Source organism: Oncorhynchus mykiss, chromosome 4 (genome assembly GCF_057628025.1).
Source record: "Oncorhynchus mykiss isolate SJ-2025 chromosome 4, ASM5762802v1, whole genome shotgun sequence".
In the NCBI taxonomy this organism is placed as follows: Eukaryota; Metazoa; Chordata; class Actinopteri; order Salmoniformes; family Salmonidae; genus Oncorhynchus; species Oncorhynchus mykiss.
The window spans coordinates 62,189,437-62,215,707 of NC_143025.1; the positions used below are offsets into that span (position 1 = coordinate 62,189,437).

General features: G+C 44.1%; 1 protein-coding gene across 1 annotated transcript in view; it reads right to left on the reverse strand.

The window, feature by feature from the left end:
* The window catches only part of LOC110522109 (gamma-aminobutyric acid receptor subunit rho-2-like), a 39,628-nt gene that overhangs the window by 6,724 nt on the left and 6,633 nt on the right, over nt 1–26,271 (reverse strand). The window contains exons 2-3 of the mRNA XM_021600234.3: nt 24,117–24,226; nt 18,445–18,512 (exon numbers count right to left, since the gene is read on the reverse strand). Coding sequence (XP_021455909.1) covers nt 18,445–18,512; nt 24,117–24,226 — 178 coding nt within the window. The remainder of the gene's footprint in view (nt 1–18,444; nt 18,513–24,116; nt 24,227–26,271) is intronic.

The window sequence follows — 26,271 nt, forward strand, 5'->3', positions numbered from 1 at the left end:
GGTGCCTCCTGTGAGGAATCTAAAATAGAATGAGATCTTCATGATTTAATTAAATATATATATATATTAATTGTGCAATCAGATTACTGTACAAACAGACTGCGTTAGACACGAATAGTGCCGTGTGGTGTGTGTGTTGCCCATAGTTGTCCCGGTGTCGCTTTTCTGATGACGTCAGAATGGCTTATGAGTTGTGAAGTTAGTGATTACATTTGTAAGTGCTAGGACACGATCCAGCTACTTATAGAAATTTGACAAATAGACGAGTTGGGCCAAAGGTGCTATTTCTGTCTCTCGTGTTTCAGATGCAGGTAGACTCTGTCATTATTAATTTCCAGAGCGAGGACATAGGGCCAGCCAATTGAAATTTGAGGATATATTAGCTTGACCAAGCAATAAATCTTGGTCCCCTGCGTTTGCAGTAGCGTGGGTAGGGCACAGGTGTATCGAGTTCCTGTAACTTAGGGCTAGCGAAGAAGATCGCCGAAAAGGGTTTGAATGTAAGACATTACTAGTAAAACCGTTCCCTTGTTTAAGGGGATCCTATGTTATGCTTGAAAGTGTACAAAGTAGGATTAGCTTGCACGAGATGCTAAGCTAACAAAGGGAAAGCTGCCATTTTTCTGTGTCATGTTGAAATTCCTCCGTCTTGCGCGACGGAAGTCCAACCCTTTGTACTTCCGTTTGATTTCAGCTTTCTGTGATCAGTGAACCCCCGAGGGTGAAGAATCGCCAGTAGATTTCTTTTAGAAATAATTATTTAGGTGACACCCTAACGTGGATCACATTTAACAAGTGGTTACTTATGATATCCAGCCAAAATCCTTATGATATCATAAATTATAACTTTGTAATCTGAAGATTTTCCTTGGTGCCCTGACTTCCTAGGTAATTGCATTTACATGATTAGTTTAATCACGTAATAATAATTACAGAGAATTGATTTGATAAAATAACAGTCTTCACTTTAATGATGCCAAAGACACGACAACTATCAAGGCACAAGGCGAGACCCAAATGCAGACACAGGAGGCAGATGGTTGGAGTCTTAAAATGTTAATTAATCCAAAGGGGTGGGCAAGAGAATGGTCATGGACAGGCTAAAAGGTCAAAACCAGATCAGAGTCCAGAAGGTACATTGTCACGACTTCTGCCGACGTCGATGCCTCTCCTTGTTCGGGTGGTGCTCGGCGGTCGACGTCACCGGTCTTCTAGCCATCATTGATCCATTTTTCATTTTCCATTGGTTTTGTCTTGTCTACACACCTGGTTTCAATCCCATTCATTACGTGTTGTGTATTTAACCCTCTGTTTCCAATCATGTGTTTGTCAGAGATTGTTTCTTGTTTCAGTTTCGTGTTGTTTGTATTTGGTGCGCGACGTGTCCTCGTACCCAATTTGTTTCATTTGTATTTATGGTTTTGGAGTTATGTTTTGTTTTATTACATTACTCCATTTACCGAGTTATACACACATTTGTGACATACATAGTGGCAGATAGGCTCATGGTCAAGGCAGGCAGAATGGTCAAAAATGGTGGGTACAAAGTCCAGAATTTCGCTGGTTGACTAAAAGGCGAACTGGCACAAAGAGACAGGAAACAAAGGGATACATACAATGGGGAAAATAAGCGACACCTGGTGGGGGTGGAAACAATCACAAGGACAGGTGAAACAGATCAGGGCGTGACAGTACCCCTCCCCCCAGGGACGCCACTTGGCGTCCTACCTGGGCGCATACCTGGCTGACCGGGGTGTTGGCGGTGGAAATCGGCGATGAGGGCAGGGTCCAAGATGTCTTTAGCAGGAACCCAGCACCTCTCCTCCGGGCCATAACCCTCCTAGTCAACCAGATACTGGAAACCCCTGCCCTGTGGTCTCACTGTATATGCTGGCTGGCCACTGATAACCCGGGGGGAGGGATGGGCCTGGAGACAGAAGACAAAGGACAGTGACAAAGGACAGCTTAATCCTAGACACATGGAAGGTAGGGTGAATACGGAGGGTATGGGGTAACACAAGACGGACAGCAGTGGAACTCAGGACTCTGGAGATGGGAAAAGGACCAATGAACCGGGGAGACAGCTTGCGGGACTCTACCTGAAGGGGCAGGTCCCGAGTTGAAAGCCATACCCTCTGCCCAATGCGGTAACGGGGACCTGGGGTCCGGCGACGGTCCGCTTGTCAACAATACCTTGAGTTGGTCTTGAGAATAGCCGCCCTGGCTCTTCTCCAGGTACGTCGACAGCGGCGGACAAACAGCTGGGCCGAGGGTACGCTGACCTCCTGCTCTTGTTCAGGGAAGAGTGGAGGCTGATACCCATGGAGCACTCGAAAGGGGAGAGTCCCGTGGTAGAACTGGGAAGAGTGTTCCGGGCATACACCACCCAGACCAGTTGACGGCTCCAGGTAGTGGGGTTAGTTGAGACCAGGCACCTTAAGGTGGTCTCCAGGTCTTGGTTGGCTCGCTCTGACAGACCGTTAGTTTGGGGATGGAATCCGGAAGACAACTGGCTGACGACCCAATAAATGTGCAGAATGCCTTCCAGAACTGAGATGAGAACTGAGGACCCCGATCGGAGACCATGTCTACCGGGAGTCCATGGATCCGGAAGACATGCTGCACCATAAGCTGGGCCGTCTCCTTGGCAGAAGATAGTTTGCGGAGAGGTTTGAAATGGGCGGCCTTGGAGAACCGGTCGACTACCGTTAGAATGACAGTGTTGCCATCAGACGGAGGGAGCCCAGTGACAAAGTCCAGAGATATATGAAACCAGGGACAATGAGGAACCGGTAGTGGCTGTAGGAGGCCAGAAGGAGCTTGCCGTTGAGTCTTGTTTTGAGCACACACAGTGCATGCGGTGACGAAGGCAGAGACGTCAGGGACCATTGTGGGCCACCAGAAACTTTGTTGAAGGAAGGCTAGTGTACGATGGGACCCTGGATGACAGGTCAGCCTGGAGGAATGAGCCAATTCCAGGACCTCGGACCGGACTGAGTTAGGGACAAGCAGCCGGTTAGCCGGGCCCCCTTCAGTTCCCAGATTCTTAATACCCCAATCCACAGTGGCAGCAAGGCATGAGGTAGGGAGAATGGTTTCGGAAATCGAGGGTGTGGCAGAGGAACTATATAGGCGGGAGAGTGCATCAGGCTTCACATTTTTATATCCAGGACAGTAGGAAATGGTAAAGTTGAATCTGGTTAACAGGAGGGCCCAACAGGCCTGCCTTGAATTGAGGCGCTTGGCTGAACGGAGATATTCCAAGTTTTTATGGTCGGTCCAGACCAGGAATGGCTGTTCTGCTCCTTCCAGCCAGTGTTTCCACTCCTCCAGTGCCATCTTCACTGCCAGTAGTTCTCGGTTGCCAACATCATAGTTCCTCTCAGCAGGATTGAGACAATGGGACAGGAAGGCACAGGGATGAAGCTTCTGGTCCTGGGCATATCGCTGGGACAGGATGGTCCCCACTCCAACATCCGAAGCATCCACTTCCACCACAAATTCACACGAGGGGTTCTGGATGGATGAGAATGGCTGTTGTTGTGAACCGATGCTTCAGGTCCACAAAGGCTTTGTCGACAGCTGGAGTCCATTTGAACGGTACCTTGGGGGAGGTGAGTGCCGAGAGGGGGGCCGCCAGGGTGCTGTTATCCTGAACGAAATGGCAATAGAAGTTTGCAAACCCAAGAAACCCAGAAAGGTGATAGAAGAGCGGTGGAACTCATACTTCTTGGCTTTCACAAACAATTGGTTCTCCAGGAGGCGCTGAAGGACCTGTCTGACATGGAGTACATGTTCTTGGGCAGATCGGGGAAAAAACAGGATGTCGTCCAGGGAGACGAACACAAACTGGTTTAGCATGTTCCGAAGCACATCATTGACCAAAGCCTGGAGGACAGTTGGTGAGTCCAAACAGTATGACCTGGTACTCAAAATGTCCACTGGCTGTGTTGAAGGCTGTCTTCCCCTCATCCCCCTTGCGTATCCGAACCAGGTGGTAGGCATTCCGAAGGTCCAACTTGGAAAACATGGTAGCCCCCTGGAGAGGTTCAAATGCTGAGGAGAGGAGAGGTAGGGGGTAACCGTTTTTGACAGTGATAACGTTAATTCCCCGGTAGTCAATGCACGGGCGCAGGCTCTTGTCCTTCTTCTCCACAAAGAAAAACCCTGAGCCTGCAGGAAATGCAGAAGGACGGCCCCAGTGGCCAGAGACTCCTCTATGTACTCTTCCATAGCTTTAGTCTCTGGTCCGGACAGAGAATACAACCGACCCGAGGTGGTGTAGTTCCTGGGAGAAGGTCAATGGCACAATCATAAGGATGGTGCGGGGGAAGGGAAGTAGCACGTGCTTTACTGAACACTTCCAGGAGGTCATGGTATTCAGTAGGAATAGCAGAGACATCCACAGTCTTGCTAACATCCTGAGGAGGACAACTTGGGGAAGGCTGTGCCTTATGTGACAAATACAGGTTTGATTTATCATTAACAATGATTTATCAGTAAAAATAGCTTTTGCAAAGCTCATTCAGGACTATCCAGTACTGAATGAAGTCTCGCCTCCAGCAGGAATCGCATGTGGCTTCGGCCTTAGGGATAAGTGAACCTAGTGATGAATGTACCATAACATTTGCTCTACTGGTTACACTTATGATAATCCAGACAATCTCAATTGATTGGATATCATTGTCTTGTTCAATTTAATAAGTTAAATTGTCGAACATACCTTTTCAGGTTCTTCCAATTAAATTAGACATTTTAAACTTTCCTATATTAACCTAGATGAACCAACTTCTCAGGTTAACTAAAGTTTAATTCCCAGCTGCCTATACAGGTATGAATAATCATTATCATTAATTAATCAAGTCAATTTGTTTTTGCAAATTCATTCACGTCACAGTACTGATGGTTCATTAATGTCTAACGTATTCCAAAACCAAACTTTGGAAAAACAGGAAAAAATTTAATAATCCTCTCAAATGTTCTAATAATGTTCAAGCTATCAGAGGGAGTGGTTCCCACTCCTCCGCTAATTAGTGAACCCTCACCCATAACAGGATTGATCTCTGACCTTCGCAGCAATACCAACCCTAACTATGCCATTAGAGGAAAAACAGTAGAAATCACGACAAACGCTCTCCAAAATCTAACCCTGATGTCTTGCCATCCAAGATTGGCATTGGTCCAATCACGAGCAGGAAACGGTAGACATAAAGGGACAGGTGGAGAGAACCAGGAAACTAATGACAAAAGAAGAAAAGGGAAAAATTCTGATAGCTATGGAACTGCGTTTGAAAACTGAACAATTAAATGTAATTGCATTTTATGACGATGAAAGAGCACAAACTATTCAACAAAATCGTTTTTGACAGGAACAAAATCGTTTTCTACAGGAACAACTCGATTTAGCCAAAACTAAATATGACCATGTCCACACCAAACTAGATAAATCTGACGAGTTATCTACAAACAGGAGCACTCAACTTGATAACATGCATGCAGTTTTGTTGAACGTTACTCAAAGTAACACTGTTCTACTACAAATGCTGCAGACCAAAGACAATCAGTTAATTAGCACAATTACTAAGTTGGATGACAGGTCAGCAGAACTCATTGAAGTCATTGACCAAATTAATGATGAGAGAACTCAGGTGATGAAAATGAAAATAGTGATTTTTAAGCAAGCGGAGGGAATCTCATCACTGAATCTCTCGCTCCGTACTTAAGACCTCTATCTCCAAACAATGACAGATAAGTTTGAGACCAAAAGGAGCAAGTGCAGCAGAATATCACCCTTAGGTACAATCTGGTGGAATTCCAGAACGGTCACGCTCTACAGCGTGACTACCCAACCAAGCAACCGGAGTCCGGTACTCAAAGGAGTGAAGACGATAGAAGGTTTCAGACTTTGCCTCCCTCATGTGTCCCCCAGTCTTCTGCTCTTGGCCATTCGGCACTGAGTAATATGGTGCCTCTTCACCAACAAAGCCAAAGCTTGGCTTCTCCTCGTGGCCTTTTGGCAGCAATTTCCCCACAGGATGAAGCCAATCCTCTCCGTCCACTTTGCGTGGAACGCCTTGACAATCTCGTCAAGAATTTCCCCACCTTTGACCCCGTTCCAGGTCAGCCAAACGATACTGAGACGTTCCTAGCTGACATAGAGGACGCATTGGATGGCTCCTCGAACGCTACGGTTTCTGACCGGGTTTAACCTGTTGAAGCGAACATCGAATAGACACATGACGAAGTTAATTAGTCTACAACAGCAACATGTGCTTAATGACTATGCTAAACTTGCCACAGCTTTGAAATGAGAATTTAGTGGTTCTGCGACTCGCAAACACGATAGCTCACTGACTAACACTGTCAAACAAGCTTGGAAGGAACACCCACAAGCTTACTATCATAGGCTTTGTTCAGCTTACTTTGGCCTACTCACTGAAACAAGAATGGAAGAGCTGTTACCATTCAAACAAATGTTTCTGTCGAACATGTATTCCACCTTCATTACCTACTTGGGCCTTTACAGCCCACGTTGGCTTGCCTATCTTACAACTCAGAGAGCTTGTAAGAACAGCTTTTGAGGCTTTGAAGTTTGACCAGGAGCACTCACTCCAGCTAAGAGGGTGCATTATCAGGTATTTGAGCATTGAGAGATGACGCACAACAACGGTTTCTACCACAAAACCACGATTCCAGTAACCTTCGCAGTCTAAATAACTGTAAAGTACGTCGCAATCGAAACCAATACGGCTACAATTGACCTGTTTGCTACGTTTCTGCACCCAACCCGCACAAAGTGTCAGAGCAGAAGGGTAACAAAGGGTTAAAGGACGATCAAATCGGAGACAAATGTTCTCTACAAGTTCCACTACGTGAAGAACTAAAGCGCTACATTGTTTAGAAAAGGGTAAAAGATCGGTCACAGGACTAGACGGGGAATTGCCGGACACCGCAGGAATTAACACCCTTAGCAAGGAAGTACAAAAATCTATTTCGCCCACTCTCACGCGAGACACTATCCAGGGCCCGCTCGATCAAGAAACAAGCCCGCAGGCTTTGTCTACAGACTCTACAGACTGATACAAAGGTTGCGAAGAACCAGGTCATAAGCTTTGTTAAAGCCAAGCCCTCTCAAAATCCGAAAAGTCGATCCCCTTTCACCTTGAACAGAAATGGCACGTCACGTCGCTGTGAACAACCACTCCACTTTGTGGGGAATATGTCCACTAAATGCGACTCTAAACGGCCATAGCTGGAAACAGTCCCGAGGGACTGCTTAACTTGTCATGCGCTAATTGATTCGGGTGCGACAATATCGCTCATCTCTCAAACATTGTTCGATGACCTCAAAAGGGTTTTGAAGCCAACTAAACGTTGGTTAAAAGTAGAATGAGGCGAAACTACAATTCGAGGGTCATTCAGACTACCTCGCCTCTAACATTGAGAGTCATGCTGAAACTACACTTCCCAGACGTATCGATCGTTCACCCTGTGTATGTTACCAGCCTCGAATCTGAAACCCTGCTACTCGGAGCAGACTTGATGGATCGGTTACTCCCACTGATGGATTGGAAAACCAACCATGTATGGTCACAGGTCACAGTGCCTTCTCCACTGACCACACTGTCTTCCCCTAACGCTAGCTGCAATGCAGTCATCCACGAGGGGTATCTGTCAAAAGCACCCCTTGGGAAAAAGACGTTTAGAAACCTCTTGGTGCAGAATCCGATCCAAGGAGATATTACGATATCTCGACACATTCCATCAGCAAACCTGATTGACCATTATTTTCATAATTTCGAGTCTCTGAGAATGAGCAACTTCCCTCCTCCTTGAAGCTGTGCAATACTGTAGTTGAGATGAACTTCTCTTGCTCTTAGGACACTTGCGCAAGCACTGCGGCCGTCTCAGCAAGAAACACATCAATGAGCAGAGTGTACTCTGCTTCCGATGATACATCTTCTGCTTTCTTGGGGACTGTCATCCCTTACAATAACACTAACGCCGTCAGTCCAGCAACTGACCCAATGACTCCCACTGGTAAAACACATTGCGATATCACAGACAGATATCCTCGTCTCAGTTCGCAGGTACTGAAGAGGTTTTCCACACGCGGACGCTGTGGTGACTGACAGGCCTCGACAGCCACTGAGCGTTTTGAAGCACAAACACCAGGAGATTTGATCGACAGGTTTCAGCCATTCTCATAACAACGCGGCCGCTGATAACTCGCACATAGGGTCCGACCTTTTCGTTTGTGCCTCGGATACCAACACCAACCGCTGGTGGGGGGGTCCCGAGCCAGAAAGGAGTGAATAGTAGCCCAGACCCATGATGAGGCCTGTGAGGGGGGAGGGGGGGGGGGGTTGAGACTATGTGCAACACCGTATGAGGCCGTCAGAGCAGAAAACAAATCTAGTAAACTCCCCTATGAGAACAGTGAGGAGCAGACAGGGCCCTAGATGGGGATCATCTTAGAACACATCTAAGATATTACTGAGGTGTTCCACACTGGTTGTAAAAGTCCAGTGGACTTTCACCTCCAAAACAAATATAAAAATAGCAATGCCTTGCTATATGTAGTTTCAACTACAATACAACTAGTAAAGTACTTTAATCATGTGTTCCGGTAGGATAATATTTCAGAATAAATCGGTGGGATAACTGATCCCCTTGAGTACCAATACCAATGCTACCACAGTCAGTCCAGCAACAATCAGTAAGAGGATTAGAGACCTCATAAGTCAAATTGCTATTGATAAATAGTGACAGAGGAGTTAGTAGTCACTCAGATTGCAACACATGTAAGGGAATCTCCAGAACACTCTTCTGATGGTCAACACACATGCCACTAATAAATAGAACCCTCCATTCAGGAGGAAAGTTATTAGAAGTCATGAACCATGATCACACCGCGTACGACTGTTTCAGTGCTTAGAGAGTACTTCCGTCGTGAGGTTAGCTCCTCCGTAGATAACATAGCTATGAAATAGACTCCTTCATACCTATCACCACTACAATGATGTAAGACACAGTGACTACTACAGGTCCCCTTAACATATGTCTTGAGGTCGACATCAATTCTTACTGACCTCCAGGCATTGACCTGGAGATTATCTGATGACATCAGACCCATTCTGAACAGGCTGCAACCTAGCAGGATACTTGGTTCTTTCCCTTGGCATGTGTGCTTATGTAAGCATAAACGCACACGTACAACAGAACATTCAATGAGGATTTATGCTCGGCTCACTTAAGGGTCTGAAAAAAATACCAGCCTTAGTAAGTTTAAAATGTACTCTGAGGCCATTGACTCTACACCTACAGAACCAGTTTATCCACAGAGGTCCATAGGTCATCCCTGTAGACTGCCCGAAGCTGTAGTAGTTATCAACTTAGGATAGTGCCCTAAGCAACACACCGCACATTAGGAACACCCTAGATATGACATTAGACAACGCAATGATAGGGTCATTTTGCCAGGACCTTGGACGTATATAGAATACAGTCCATTTCGATGATTTTGGTGTGAAAACTTTATTTTGTATATATTTTGTTTATGTCAAAATGATCACAAGAACGGTGAGCAAAAATCCCTGAACCACACTGGGGCACCTAGTGAATGACCTGCAGAGAGCTGGGACCAAAGTAACAAAGCCTACCATCAGTAACACACTACGCCGCCAGGGACTCAAATCCTGCAGTGCCAGACGTGCAGTGCCAGACGTGTCCCCCTGCTTAAGCCAGTACATGTCCAGGCCCGTCTGAAGTTTGCTAGAGAGCATTTGGATGATCCAGAAGAAGATTGGGAGAATGTCATATGGTCAGATGAAACCAAAATATAACTTTTTGGTAAAAACTCAACTCATCGTGTTTGGAGGACAAAGAATGCTGAGTTGCATCCAAAGAACACCATACCTACTGTGAAGCATGGGGGTGGAAACATCATGCTTTGGGGCTGTTTTTCTGCAAAGGGACCAGGACGACTGATCCGTGTAAAGGAAAGAATGAATGGGGCTATGTATCGTGAGATTTTCAGCAAGGACATTGAAGTTGAAACATGGCTGGGTCTTTCAGCATGACAATGATCCCAAACACACCGCCCGGGTAACGAAGGAGTGGCTTCGTAAGAAGCATTTCAAGGTCCTGGAGTGGCCTAGCCAGTCTCCAGATCTCAACCCCATAGAAAATCTTTGGAGGGAGTTGAAAGTCCGTGTTGCCCAGCAACATCCCCAAAACATCACTGCTCTAGAGGAGATCTGCATGGAGGAATGGGCCAAAATACCAGCAACAGTGTGTGAAAACCTTGTGAAGACTTACAGAAAACGTTTGACCTCTGTCATTGCCAACAAAGGGTATATAACAAAGTATTGAGATAAACTTTTGTTATTGACCAAATACAGTGCCTTGCGAAAGTATTCGGCCCCCTTGAACTTTGCGACCTTTTGCCACATTTCAGGCTTCAAACATGAAGATATAAAACTGTATTTTTTTGTGAAGAATCAACAACAAGTGGGACACAATCATGAAGTGGAACAACATTTATTGGAGATTTCAAACGTTTTTAATAAATCAAAAACTGAAAAATTGGGCGTGCAAAATTATTCAGCCCCCTTAAGCCACCTTTTGCTGCGATTACAGCTGTAAGTCGCTTGGGGTATGTCTCTATCAGTTTTGCACATCGAGAGACTGACATTTTTTCCCATTCCTCCTTGCAAAACAGCTCGAGCTCAGTGAGGTTGGATGGAGATCATTTGTGAACAGCAGTTTTCAGTTCTTTCCACAGATTCTCGATTGGATTCAGGTCTGGACTTTGACTTGGCCATTCTAACACCTGGATATGTTTATTTTTGAACCATTCCATTGTAGATTTTGCTTTATGTTTTGGATCATTGTCTTGTTGGAAGACAAATCTCCGTCCCAGTCTCAGGTCTTTTGCAGACTCCATCAGGTTTTCTTCCAGAATGGTCCTGTATTTGGCTCCATCCATCTTCCCATCAATTTTAACCATCTTCCCTGTCCCTGCTGAAGAAAAGCAGGCCCAAACCATGATGCTGCCACCACCATGTTTGACAGTGGGGATGGTGGGTTCAGCTGTGTTGCTTTTACGCCAAACATAACGTTTTGCATTGTTGCCAAAAAGTTCAATTTTGGTTTCATCTGACCAGAGCACCTTCTTCCACATGTTTGGTGTGTCTCCCAGGTGGCTTGTGGCAAACTTTAAACGGCACATTTTATGGATATCTTTAAGAAATGTCTTTCTTCTTGCCACTCTTCAATAAAGGCCAGATTTGTGCAATATACGACTGATTGTTGTCCTATGGACAGAGTCTCCCACCTCAGCTGTAGATTTCTGCAGTTCATCCAGAGTGATCATGGGCTTCTTGGCTGCATCTCTGATCAGTCTTCTCCTTGTATGAGCTGAAAGTTTAGAGGGACGGCCAGGTCTTGGTAGATTTGCAGTGGTCTGATACTCCTTCCATTTCAATATTATCGCTTCCACAGTGCTCCTTGGGATGTTTAAAGCTTGGGAAATCTTTTTGTATCCAAATCCGGCTTTAAACTTCTTCACAACAGTATCTCGGACCTGCCTGGTGTGTTCCTTGTTCTTCATGATGCTCTCTGCGCTTTTAACGGACCTCTGAGACTATCACAGTGCAGGTGCATTTATACGGAGACTTGATTACACACAGGTGGATTGTATTTATCATCATTAGTCATTTAGGTCAACATTGGATCATTCAGAGATCCTCACTGAACTTCTGGAGAGAGTTTGCTGCACTGAAAGTAAAGGGTTCAAAAATAAACATATCCAGGTGTTAGAATGGCCAAGTCAAAGTCCAGACCTGAATCCAATCGAGAATCTGTGGAAAGAACTGAAAACTGCTGTTCACAAATGATCTCCATCCAACCTCACTGAGCTCGAGCTGTTTTGCAAGGAGGAATGGGAAAAAATTTCAGTCTCTCGATGTGCAAAACTGATAGAGACATACCCCAAGCGACTTACAGCTGTAATCGCAGCAAAAGGTGGCTTAAGGGGGCTGAATAATTTTGCACGCCCAATTTTTCAGTTTTTGATTTATTAAAAACGTTTGAAATCTCCAATAAATGTTGTTCCACTTCATGATTGTGTCCCACTTGTTGTTGATTCTTCACAAAAAAATACAGTTTTATATCTTTATGTTTGAAGCCTGAAATGTGGCAAAAGGTCGCAAAGTTCAAGGGGGCCGAATACTTTCGCAAGGCACTGTACTTATTTTCCACCATAATTTGCAAATAAATTCATTAAAAACCCTACAATGTGATTTTCTGGATTTATTTTCTCATTTTGTCTGTCATTGTTGAAGTGTACCTATGATGAAAATTACAGGCCTCTCTCATCTTTTTAAGTGGGTGAACTTGCACAATTGGTGGCTGACTAAATACTTTTTTGCCCCACTGTATATACTTCTCCTTAATGCAACCGCTGTGTCAGATTTGAAAAAATTTTTATGGAAAAAGCACACCATGCAATAATCTGTGTACAGCGCTCAGACACAAAAACAAGCCATACAGATACCCGCCATGTTGTGGAGCCAACAGAAGTCAGAAATAGCATTTTAAATATTCACTTACCTTTGATGATCTTCATCAGAATGCACTCCCAGGAATCTCAGTTCCACAATAAATGTTTGTTTTGTTCGATAAAGTCCATAATTTATATCCAAATTATATCCAAATACCTCCAAATACCTCCTTTTTGTCACAAATCCAAATTCATGAGGCGTGAGCACTAGGTCCAGATAAAAACTTCCGTTACAGTTCATAGAAACATGTCAAACGATGTATAGAATCAATCTTTATGATGTTTTTAACATAAATCTTCAATAATGTTTCAACCGGAGAATTCCTTTGTCTTTAGAAATGCAATGGAACGCAGCTACCTCTCACAGGTTGAAACAGCTCTCATTCTCTCCTCCATCACAGTAGAAGCCTTAAACAAGGTTCTAAAGACTGTTGACATCTAGTGGAAGTGCAATCGGACCAAATTTACACTGTATCTTGCATAGGCAAAGAGTTGAAAAACTACAAATCTCAGATTTCCCACTTCCTGGTTGGATTTTTTCTCAGGTTTTTGCCTGCCATATGAGTACTCACAGACATCATTCAAACAGTTTTAGAAACGTCAGAGTGTTTTCCATTCAAATCTACTAATAATATGCTTATTTTAGCTTCTGGGCCTAAGTAGCAGGCACCTTATTCATCCAAGTTACTCAATACTGCCCACCAGCCATAAGATGTTAAAGTGTACATTTTCCAGCTATCAGGTTTACATCTAAATATTGTGAAACGTATGTGATGAAACTATATGAAACTATTTGTGAAAAGATGTAATGTGATGTTAACCTTCTAAATGAGAGCATGGGTTTTTCATATAAAGTTAACCAAACCAATGGCCACGCCCACGTGAGCATAGACATTATGTCAGCGCCATGAACCGCCCTTTTCTCTGAAATATATAAAACCCACTCGTGGCGCAATTCACACCAGACCACACAAACCACGGTGTAAGCTAAGGTTGCAAATGGTTGAATTTCTGTGACCAAAAAATGCCGGGTGATGCTAGTGTGTGAAGTGGTTTAAACTTGAACTCTACCAATGGATAAGTCAGAGAACGTCATCCCCACATTGGAATGGCTACAACTCTATAGGCCATTAAACCAGACCGCAGGTAGTTGGCGACACGACTGGAAATGGGTCAACTCTGAGACTATCGTTCACTACAGAATAAGGGAGAAATTCTAGACGACACAAATTACTTGTCTGCAGCTAGAAATTACGTAAACCTAGAATGAGAATACCGACAACCGCCAAATCAACTATTCTATGAGAACATTTCTGAATGTTACTCTGAAGTATCCAGTCTAACTACCTCCAACCACGAAAGACATTGTGACTTCTAGGAAAGTTAACCAGAGACTCTGATGAACCCTACAGGACAATCGAGGATTTCAACAGAGAAGACAACAACGACATACAGGTGTAAATATATATACATTGCAGTTATTCTCTAATGAGTGGCCGTTCATGTGCAAAGGATTAGCATTTCAATTAATATAATTACGGACTGTGTGTAGTGAATCCATTTAATCTTTCCCGCTCTTTCTCAGTCCCCACCCCTTTCCGTTGACTAACATGCTGTCATATCGGCTTAGCCCACTAGGGACTTTTCTATCATTGTTGGTAACCATTATCTACTGTTTGTTTGAAATGTAATGCTGTGTGATTAGTAAATAAATAATTAAGACAATTTGTTTATAGCTGATTCATTATGGAAACCAGGGTTCGTGCAGATAACTAAGAATTGTACAATGTTTGGAATTAGACTAATGAGGTAACAATTAATAATTCATAAATAGAAGACTGATTGATAAGATGTGAAAATATCTGAAGAGTCGATTCGGGAAATAGAGACTCTATAAACATTTTCCCATGGTGCCCCGACTTCCAAATTAATTAAAGTTTACATTATTAGTTTAATCACGTAATAATAATTACACATAGAGAATTAATTTGATAAAATAACAGTCTTCACATTTAATGATAGTCACAGACACGATACAGTGCATTTGGAAAGTATTCAGACCCCTTGACTTTTTCCAGATTTTGTTATGTTAAAACCTTATTCTACATTTTTCAGACCCTTTGATATGACACCGAAATTGAGCTCAGGTGCACCATGTTTCCACTGATCATCCTTGAGATGTTTCTACAACTTGATTGGAGTCCACCTGTGGTAAATTCCATTGATTCCAATTCCAGAGTTCCTCTGTGGAGATGGGAGAACCTTCAAGAAGGACAACCATCTGTGCAGCACCACCAATCAGGCCTTTATGGTAGAGTGGCCAGACGGAAGCCACTCCTCAGTAAAAGCCACGAAAGCCTGCGTGGAGTTTGCCAAAAGGCACCTAAAAGGCTCTGACCATGAGTCTGATGAAACCAAGATTGAACTCTTTGCCCTGAATGTCAAGTGTCATATGTGGAGGAAACCTGGCACCATCCCTACGGTGAAGGCTGGTGGTGGCAGCATCATGCTGCAGGGATGTTTTTCAGCAGCAGGGACTGGGAGACTAGATGAACGAAGCAAAGTACAGAGAGATCCTTGATGAAAGGTCCTGAGCGCTCAGGACCTCAGACTGGGGTGAAGGTTCACCTTCCAACAGGACAACGACCCTAAGCACACAGCTAAGACAACGCAGCTGTGACTTCGGGACAAGTCTCTGAATGTTCTTGAGTGGCCCAGGCAGAGCCCGGACTGGAACCCAGTCGAACATCTCTGGCGAGACCTGAAAATAGCTTTTCAGCGATGCTGCCCATCCAACCTGACAGAGCTTGAGTTGATCTGAAAAGAAGAATGGGAGAAACTCCCCAAATACAGGTGTAGCGTCTTACCCAAGAAGACTCAAGGCTGTAATCGCTGCCATAGGTGCTTCAACAAAGTACTGAGTAAAGGCTCTGAATACTTATATAAATACGATATTTCAGTTTTTATTTTTAATACATTTGCTAAAATGTCTAAACCTGTTTTTACTTTGTCATTATGGGGTATTGTGAGTAGATTGTGTGTAGAAACAATTTTATCAATTTTTGAATAATCCTTTATAAAATAACAAAATGTGGAAAAAGTCAAAGGGTCGGAATACTTTCCAAATGCACTGTATATGGATCTGTGCCATTTACTTTGAACTGGATTGTGCTTACAGCATGAGCAGTCGTGAGTAGATGCGCTTGTTTTGAGATCAAAGCGAGAGCTGCATGTAGCCAAGAGCACAAAACATGTACATTTCTAGATATCTTTGAAAAGCGAGTCGGGTAAAGAGCTTTTTTGTTGTCTTAAAGGGGCAGTGTGTATTTTGTGTATTTTGAGACAGGCTTGAATAAGCTAAGTAGCCAATAGGCAGAGGGTTGCACAATATTTCTGTTTCTCTGTAATAATGGTATGACAATATTAATGCATTTTATTTTGTAAAGTGGTTTCTTGCATCAAACAACACAACAGCATTTTCAGTCACCAAGTGAATAAACAGGTTGATTATTTGATAAACAGGTTGATAAACAGTTTTTTTCAAAGGTGTCATGGAATGTAGGTCTACATTGAACAACATAAATCGGCTGCTATCGGCAGCTATTTCCATGTTAAAATGTTATGGGATGCATTTTCTCCATTGTTTTTGATGGTAAGGCCATTATTATTATTATTATTATTATTTATTTTTGAATTTTACCCCCTTTTTCTCCCCAATTTCATGGTATCCAATTGTTTAGTACTTACTATCTTGTCTCATCGCTACAACTCCCGTACGGGCTCGGGAGAGACGGTCGAAAGCCATGCGTCCTCCGAAACACAACCAAGCCGCACTGCTTCTTAACACAGCGCGGATCCAACCCGGAAGCCAGCTGCACCAATGTGTCGAAGGAAACACAGTGCAAATGGCGACCTGGTTAGCGTGCACTGCGCCCGGCCCGCCACAGGAGTCACTAGTGCGCGATAAGACAAGGATATCCCTACCGGCCAATCCCTCCCTAACCCGGACGACGCTAGGCGTGCGTCGCCCCATGGACCTCCCGGTCGCGGCCGGCTGCGACAGAGCCTGGGATCGAACCCAGAGTCTCCGGTGGCACAGCTAGCACGGCAATGAAGCGCCTTAGACCACTGCGCCACCCGTGAGGCCCTGGTAGGCCTACATTATGATCAAATAGCCACAGTAGCCTATATAGCCACTGTTAAAACTAACTTAAAGTGGGTACAGTCTCAGTGTTCACAGTAAACGCGCGCTGGACGTTGCACAGAATTTTCACAACGTTCAAGTTTGCGCTCAACATTTGCCCTGAGAACAGCCTCAATATGTTGGGACATGGACTCTACAGGGTGTCGAAAGTGTTCGACAGGGATGCTGGCCCATGTTGACTTCAGTGATTCCCACAGTTGTGTCAATTTGGCTGGATGTCCTTTGGGTGGTGGACCATTCTTTATACGCAAGGGAAAAGCAGCATTGCGGTTCTTGACACACTGTCCAACCAGTGTTCCTGGCACCTACTACCGTACCCAGTTCAAAGGCACTTATATCTTTTGTCTTGCCCATTCACCCTCTGAATGGCACACATACACAATCCATGTCTCAATTGTCTCAAGGCATAAACATCCATCTTTAACCTGTCTCCTCCCCTTCATCTACACTTTTTTAAGTGGATTTAACAAGTGACGTCAATAAGGGATTATAGCTTTCACCTGGATTCACCTGGTCAGTCTGTCAAAGAAAGAGCAGGTTTTCCTAATGTTTTGTACACTCAGTGTATGTCCCTAGTATGAGCAGGGAACATATTATGTCATTATGTCCAGAGAGGGCAGTCAGAGTTGACATTAGTGATGATGAGACACATACAGTAATGACAGCTCTGGGTTAGAGGTTGCATTGGTCACACATATCCTTTCCCTTCCTGCTCCTTGATCTGTATATGTTGCTAGGCAAAAGGGTCTATTTCATGTCGACTACGCCACTGCATCCACCACAGCAGATCCTCCCCTTTTCCATTCACTTCACAGCATTACACTATGTATTAGATCAGTAATAATACAACTTGAAATAATGGCACCAATGAAGTAATCAGTACCTATGTCATTACATACAACGTGTGTGTAACATCACATTTGGACACATTCAACAAATATTAGTCCACTGTAACATTGCATAATGATATTAAAATGGTTGATACGGATGACTGAACCTTTGTCCTCCAGCAGTCTGGCATTAAGGACAGTCATAGTCTGAAAGCAATAATTTGCCCAGTCTATTTTAATACAGTTATATACAAACATTGAAATGCTCACATAGAGGCTTACAGGACATCAGGATGGCAGTTCGGCTCCAATTTATAGCTTAGGACAGCGGGCCCATGTAATTATATTACTGTGGTGGAACATGTGCATGGTCATTTGCCAGGTCATTTTCAAGACAAAACATTGTTTTTAGCACTGTGCTCCTATTGTTTGGATTCTCTGAGAATACGAGATTAAGAAGCATGACCAATATAATTCATTTGAGTTCATCAGCTCCAAAACAGTGCTCCCCCCCCCCCCCCCCAAAACAGCTTCACAGTCTTATTTACTTATTAGCAGATTGTGAAGGATACGCTAATTTTCTTTGTGCAGCCCACCACTTCCATTGAACCAATCATTGATGTTACCGTCTCTAAAATACTTTTATTTAACACTGCCGGGTGTCTCTTTATTTGTTATAGGAATGGCCAGCATCCCTACCCATTGCGTTCAGCAGTTGTTGAATTTAAACGCCGTATCACAAAGACCTCTTCAAATGTTCCACTGATCTGTAATAATAACTGTTCAAGTTGACTTCATTGAAATGTTACAAGGTTTCATGTTTGTATGATTATCAGTTCACTTACCATGTCCACCTCTGATATACTGTCCAAACTCTCCACCTGAACATCCACCCCTACAGGGACAGCAGGGCCTGCAAAACAAGTCACAAGAACGAGATTATTTTCCTTCTTATTATTATATTTCTGAGTCAAGGATTCAGTTTCAGGTGGAAAGACAGTTTCCCCTTGAGAGTGGCCATAATCACATAACATGATTTAGGGTAAGCTAGTGTGAAACAGATCAATTCTACTTTCTCTTGGTAGATATACAGTGCAGTAAAAAAAAAAAGTATGTGAACCCCTGCACAGTTGTCAAATGTTGTTGTGTTGAGTCTGAAATGTTGACACTTTCAATTGTTACCCTGTGAAGTAGGCTGTGTAGATCAGTAGAAAAAGACATTGAACGTGTCAACATTTCAGACAAACACCACAAAATGTGAAAACTGTGCAGCACTATTCTACTGCACTAGTGTCGATTAAAAAAAATAAAGATTCTCTGTCTGAGATGACGTCTTAACTTGGATTTCCACGCCCCAGTATAGAGGCTCTGATATTTTCTCCATACTTCTTCCTTGTTATGTCTAGTAGTTTACTTTTCCTTTCATCACTACCACACTCCCAGAAAGATTTGGTATTTCACGGTATTACAGCTACAGATATCTTCAGCTCATTTTTTAAAAACCCTTTCGTTTCAGTATTGAGGGCAATACCACACACTCGTGTTGAAGTATTCATTTGATTGAAGTGGATGAGTCATGAGTGATAGATTTGGGTTAGATTTTAGGATTTGCGAGGATATTGAATCCAAATAACTCCATATAAGGTCATGTTTATTTCCACAGCACATACATTCTATGAATCAGTTCTATATGCAATTATATGGCACACAGTTTCATCCATCCCATGTTAAAGGTTCACATAAGAACCGCAAGTAATGCATAATACATACACTGCTCAAAAAATAAAAGGGTACACTTAAACAACACAATGTAACTCCAAGTCAATCACACTTCTGTGAAATCAAACTGTCCACTTAGGAAGCAACACTGATTGACAATACATTTCACATGCTGTTGTGCAAATGGTGGAAATTATAGGCAATTAGCAAGACACCCCAATAAAGGAGTGGTTCTGCAGGTGGTAACCACAGACCACTTCTCAGTTCCTATTCTTCCTGGCTGATGTTTTGGTCACTTTTGAATGCTGGCGTTGCTTTCACTCTAGTTGTAGCATGAGACGAAGTCTACAACCCATACAAGTGGCTCAGGTAGTACAGCTCATCCAGGATGGCACATCAATGCGAGCTGTGGCAAGAAGGTTTTCTGTGTCTGTCAGCGTAGTGTCCAGAGCATGGAGGCGCTACCAGGAGACAGGCCAGTACACCAGGAGACGTGGAGGAGGCCGTAGGAGGGCAACAACCCAGCAGCAGGACCGCTACCTCCACCTTTGTGCAAGGAGGAGCAGGAGGAGCACTGCCAGAGCCCTGCAAAATGACCTCCAGCAGGCCACAAATGTGCATGTGTCTGCTCAAACGGTCAGAAACAGACTCCATGAGGGTGGTATGAGGGCCCGACGTCCACAGGTGGGGGTTGTGCTTACAGCCCAACACCGTGCAGGACGTTTGGCATTTGCCAGAGCACACCAAGATTGGCAAATTCGCCACTGGCGCCCTGTGCTCTTCACAGATGAAAGCAGGTTCACACTGAGCACATGTGACAGATGTGACAGAGTCTGGAGACGCCGTGGAGAACGTTCTGCTGTCTGCAACATCCTCCAGCATGACCGGTTTGGCGGTGGGTCAGTCATGGTGTGGGGTGGCATTTATTTTGGGGGCCGCAAAGCCATCCATGTGCTCGCCAGAGGTAGCCTGACTGCCATTAGGTACCGAGATGAGATCCTCAGACCCCTTGTGAGACCATATGCTGGTGCGGTTGGCCCTGGGTTCCTCCTAATGCAAGACAATGCTAGACCTCATGTGGTGTGTCAGCAGTTCCTGCAAGAGGAAGCCATTGATGCTATGGACTGGCCCGCTCGTTTCCCAGACCTGAATCCAATTGAGCACATCTGGGACATCATGTCTCGCTCCATCCACCAACGCCACATTGCACCACAGACTGTCCAGGAGTTGGCGGATGCTTTAGTCCAGGTCTGGGAGGAGATCCCTCAGTAGACCATCCACCACCTCATCAGGAGCATGCCCAGGCATTGTAGGGAGGTCATACAGGCACGTGGAGGCCACACACACTACTGAGCCTCATTTTGACTTGTTTTAAGGACATTACATCAAAGTTGGATCAGCCTGTAGTGTGGTTTTCTACTTTAATTTTGAGTGTCACTCCAAATCCAGACCTCCATGGGTTGATAAATTTGATTTACATTGATAAGTTTTGTGTGATTTTGTTGTCAGCACATTCAACTATGTAAAGAAAAAAGTATTTAATAAGAATATTTCATTCATTCAGATCTAGGATGTGTTATTTTAGTGTTCCCTTTATTTTTTTTAGCAGTTTATTTGTGTGTTATGCATTGTGGGTAATGTCCTGATCGCCTGCCATTGTCTAATTAAGCAAGGCCCAAGGAGGTGTGGTATATGGCCAATATACCACGGTTAAGGGCTGTGCTTGGGCACGACACGTCGCGGAGTGCCTGGACACAGCCCTTAGCCGTGGTACATTGGCCACATACCACAAATCCCGAGGTGCCTTATTGCTATTGTAAACTGGTTACCAACGTAATTAGAGCAGTAAAACTAAATGTTTTGTCATACCCATGGTATACAGTCTGATATACCATGGCTATCAGCCAATCAGCATTCAGGGCTCGAACCACCCAGTTTATAATCTGCGCTAGCTGCTGTAGTACCAGCCTCTGAACCCTCATGTAATCGCTAGTAACTAAAGCCTCCTTTCACTCAGTCTCCCCTCGCCTGTTGCCTGGAAGAGAGGATATTAACTCCTCGCCTTGTGCCAGCTGGGTGCGCTGTCATCCCTCGCTCACACCATATGCCATCCATCAGATCTTAAACTGGGACCCAGGCACCAGCTCCCCTCCCAGCACCTGTGCGGACAATGCTGCCCGCCACACCTGCCAGCTGCTGGGAGAAAAGCCTCCCACAGCCTCTACCCCTGTAATAGATCATGCTAGCGGAGGATTGGGCTGTTATCTAAGAAAATGTTTATCTTCCATTCATAGTGATTACATGTGCTCTCTCCATCTGCTCCTCCTGCCATCGCGGAGCCACTGGTTATTTTGTAGAGGCTGTGGGAGATGTGATCTTGTAAAAAGACCACTGCTGAGAACAATCATTATGGGTCGTTATGGGGTCATGTCCAGAGGACGGAGCACTGTGTGTTTGACCTTTTCACAGTGCGTTTGACCTCCAACTTAAATTCATATCAGTTTCCCTGTTCCCCCTAGCAGGTACTTGTTTGTTAAAGCTCTCTTAAAACATATTCTGATGATGCAAATCTGAAATGTTCAATCCGAGCCATACAATGTATCATTAACTGATCAGATCACAGCTCTGTGTGATCGAGAATGTCATCTGAAATTGTCTGAACTACTCAGTCTCTTCATAGAGTGGGTCCTTAGTATGGTCTGGTAAACAGTTGTCAGTGGAGCACACAAGTAGAAAAATCTATGTTCTGTGCAGATTCATTGAGTCATCAAGAATGTCTCTGTTAGAAGTCAACATGACAGAGGAAGCTATTCCTCAGCCAGCATAAAGACTTCAAAGACACAGAACCCCCCCCCCCCCCCATGGCAAATCAGTTGATCAGCAGCATTTCATCAGTCTATTTTCTCATACACAGGACAACCGCTAGCTATCCGAATCTCTGCACAGCAAAATGATGTAACCTTCCCGTAAAATACCAGCAGATCAGGAAAGATCACCAAATCTGTCATAAGACCTTAAATAGACATGACATGAATGCTGAATGGGGGGGAAAAAGCCCTTTCATCTATTTCACATTATGACACTGGAGTGCTCCCCTTTTAGCAATTGTAAATCAACTATTGGTAGCACTGAGCACTCAGTTGGTAGAGCATGGTGCTTGCAAAGCTAGGGTTGTGGGTTTGATTCCCACAGGGGACCGGTATGTAAATGTATACACTCACTACTTGCTGTAAGATCGTAAAGCTAGAACGTCAAATTAAAGCCATGGACAGGTCTTTACACGCCTCGGATGGTGTTTTCTACCCAATGGGAGATGATTAAAATACTTTGTTTTTATACTTACGTTTATCGGTAAACCCGGGACATCTGAACTTGCTGTACTGTGTGACAAATATGACATTCACTGCAACAGCAAATCTCCATGTCTCCGTATCCGAACGTTGTTTAGACGGTGGATTTTCAAACAGAAACCAGTCAGAAACCAAACCTCCAAGGATCCACAGAATGGAATATTAATGGTAGTTTTGTGCAGACAACTGGCATGGAAATAAAAGTGAATCTCCTTTTCTCTGCTATTTATAAAAGTTTAAATGGTAATCGAGCAGCAGGGGTTCCCTACAGTCATAACCTGAAACACATGGGAACAGCTCTAACCTTTATACTGGGGATATTTACAGCCTTATCCCCATAAAGGCCTTCCCACCGGCAGAGCACTGTATGCATAATGCAAAACCTCACATACTTGTTGTCTCTGGAAGAAAAAAACGACATTCGCACAACCCTAATTTTAAACAAACAATTAACTTTTATCTCTCTGTGAAAATTATGCCACACAAAGCTGTTCATTGTGTGCAATGGGACAATGCAGTTGCTCCTTCCCAGTGGGATTTCTCTGATTGTGTTTTGGAAAGAGACCTCATGCTGGCACGCCACAATGTCACACAGATAACATTCCTCCAGTGAGCGGGGAGCGGCTGTGTAAGAGGCTTTCACTTGTGCGCCTGCTTCCGTTTGAAGCTAGGGAAGAAAACCTAGCCACCGCTATACATCTCCCACCCAAATTAATACAGACAGTTTTCACAGGCTTACACAAGTCAACTTTTCATAATGTTTGTATAAGACAGACAATTTGAATCTCCCAAAGCTCTCTATTCCGGGACACGAGGCTGTGTCTGCGTGTCCATTTACAGATACACTGAAGGGTTTTATGTAGGATCCTCTATTTGAAATTCTTAGTGTCTGAGCTGCCACTCAAGTTCAGTAACACAACATACAGTACATTATTCACCAGGGAAATATGCAGCATCCCATTTCATGCATTTCAAAAGCTCCTCCTATACCTGCCTTACACTTTGGCAAACATGTCAAACCAGGTGTAGATATCGAATGGATTGCTACAGAGGAATTCATTCTCAAAGTGTCATATCTCACTAGCTCCTGTGTGTATTGATATGAGACTACTTTTTCACACAGATGTACGTTCTCTGCTGGATATGCTTCAATGCCGTTCAAGATCTCAACCAGAGTAGCACCACTCCGGTCCCCAAGGGCCACAATCTTGCTGTTTTTTTTCCAGTTCCACACTGGCACTTAATTAAAGTTCAGAGACATTCATTGGTTGCCCAGAGAGGTCACAAGAAGTACAAACATGGAAACAGACATACACTGCGGCCCTCAAGGAACAGTTTTGCACCCCTGATCTGAACAGTGATATCAGGGCCCCTTTCCCGGGTTTAGAAGGCTCTGGATTCTACTTTCGTAAAATCAGTCAACAAGATGTTTAGAACCATGTCCTTACCTGCAAAGGCTGGTCTCATGGTGAAATCATGGTCATCCACTCGCAGCAGGTTGTCTGTCTTCAATTTGCGAGATTTGGTGTTATCAACCATCCTTTTTCCAGTCAGGGGACTGCAAAGGAAAACGGCAATCAATAGGCTACTTCCGAAAATATTGGTGGATAACAGCTATCTGTCTCCATTCAGTCCTTACTCCTTACAGAGAACCACCCAACCACCTTTAAAATGACCTTCAAACCACAACAGTCAGATTATGAAAGGAACAGGGCCCGAATTTGGAACAGGGCAATTCAGTTAAGAATTTGTTCTTAACTGAATTGGCCAGTTAAATAAATATATAAATAGCCTAAAAGGGTAGCAATATTATAAACAAGCAAAGCATGGATAGGCCTAGGGGGGGGGGTTCTGAGGTTTTGAGGTACTGGAATGCATGAGAAAAAAGTGGCATAGAGCAGTAGAGTAGAGGCACTTACAGAAGTTGCACACATGGGTAACATTTTTAGTAGCATAGTGTCTGGGAACATTTTGCCTTGTATAAACGCATTTCATGCAATTCTACGTCATTTTACATGACTGGAGACTTTGGCAGAATCTTTTTTAATACTGAACAAATGATCAAAATGGCAGGCTACTTTGACACTGACAAACTGGGAATCTGAGATCAATAAAAACAACCTTGTCTTGAATCCATAAATAGCCTAGGCCTAGGTGTGTTGAGACACATATTTTAGGCTGCAATAGGAGGACTATCCTGACTCTTCCTTTTTACTGGGCACCAATCCACAGCTAGGCTATTTAAAAATAATAATAAACTGTTGATCCTCTGAGGCTAAATAATAGGCCTTCTTGTGGTGTGGTAGACTATTCTGAATTATTTCATTTATTTCTGAAGATGTATTTAAATTAATCAGGGGTGCTGCAGTTCCTTCAAAACCCTTCTGGCGAGGAAATAAATGATTGAGTGCAACGCTGGCTCATGTCTATCAGAGTAGAGAGGGTGAAAGATCGTATAAAGTTTATCTCATTCCAGTTCAAATCAAATCAAAAGTCACATGCGCTGAATATAACAGGCGTAGTAGACCTTACGGTGAAACACTTACTTACAAGCCCCTAACCAACAGTGCAGTTTCAAAAAATACAGATAAGAATAAGATAAAAGTAACATCGTAATTAAAGAGCAGCAGTAAAAAATAACAATATATATACAAGGGGGTGCCGGTACGGAGCCAATGTGCGGGGGCACCAGATAGTTGAGGTAATATGTACATGTAGGTAGAGTTAATTAAAGTGACTATGCATAGATGACAACAGAGAGTGGCAGTGGTGTGGAGATGGGAGGGGGGAGGAGCAATGCAAATAGTCTGGGTAGCCATTTGACTAGATGTTCAGGAGTCTTATGGCTTGGGGGTAGAAGCGTTTAGAAGCCTCTTGGACCTAGACTTGGCGCTCCGGTACCGCTTGCCGTGTGGTAGCAGAGAGAACAGTCTATGACTAGGATGGCTGCAGTCTTTGACAATTTTCAGGGCCTTCCTCTGACACCGCCTGGTATAGAGGTCTTGGATGGCAGGAAGCTTGGCCCCAGTGATGCTCTGGGCCGTTCGCACTACCCTCTGTAGAGCCTTGCGGTCGGAGGCCGAGCAGTTGCCATACCAGGCAGTGATGCAACCAGACTATTTGCAGGATACTCTTGATGGTGCAGCTGTAGAACCTTTTGAGGATCTGAGGACCCATGCCAAATCTTTTCAGTCTCCTGAGGGGAATAGGTTTTGTCGTGCCCACTTCACGACTGTCATGGTGTGCTTGGATCATGTTAGTTTGTTGGTGATGTGGAAGCTCTCAACCTGCTCCACAGCGGCCCCGTCAATGAGAATGGCGGCGTGCTCTGTCCTCTTTTGCCTGTAGTCCACAATCATCTCCTTTTTCTTGATCACGTCGAGGAAGAGGTTGTTGTCCTGGCACCAAATGGCCAGGTCTGACCTCCTCCCTATAGGCTGTCTCGTTGTTGTCAGTGATCAGGCCTACTACTGTTGTGTCATCGGCAATTTTAATGATGGTGTTGGAGTCGAGCCTGGCCGTGCAGTCATGAGTGAACAGGGAGTACAGGAAAATGCTGAGCACCCACCCCTGAGGGGCCCCTGTGTTGAGGATCAGCGTGGC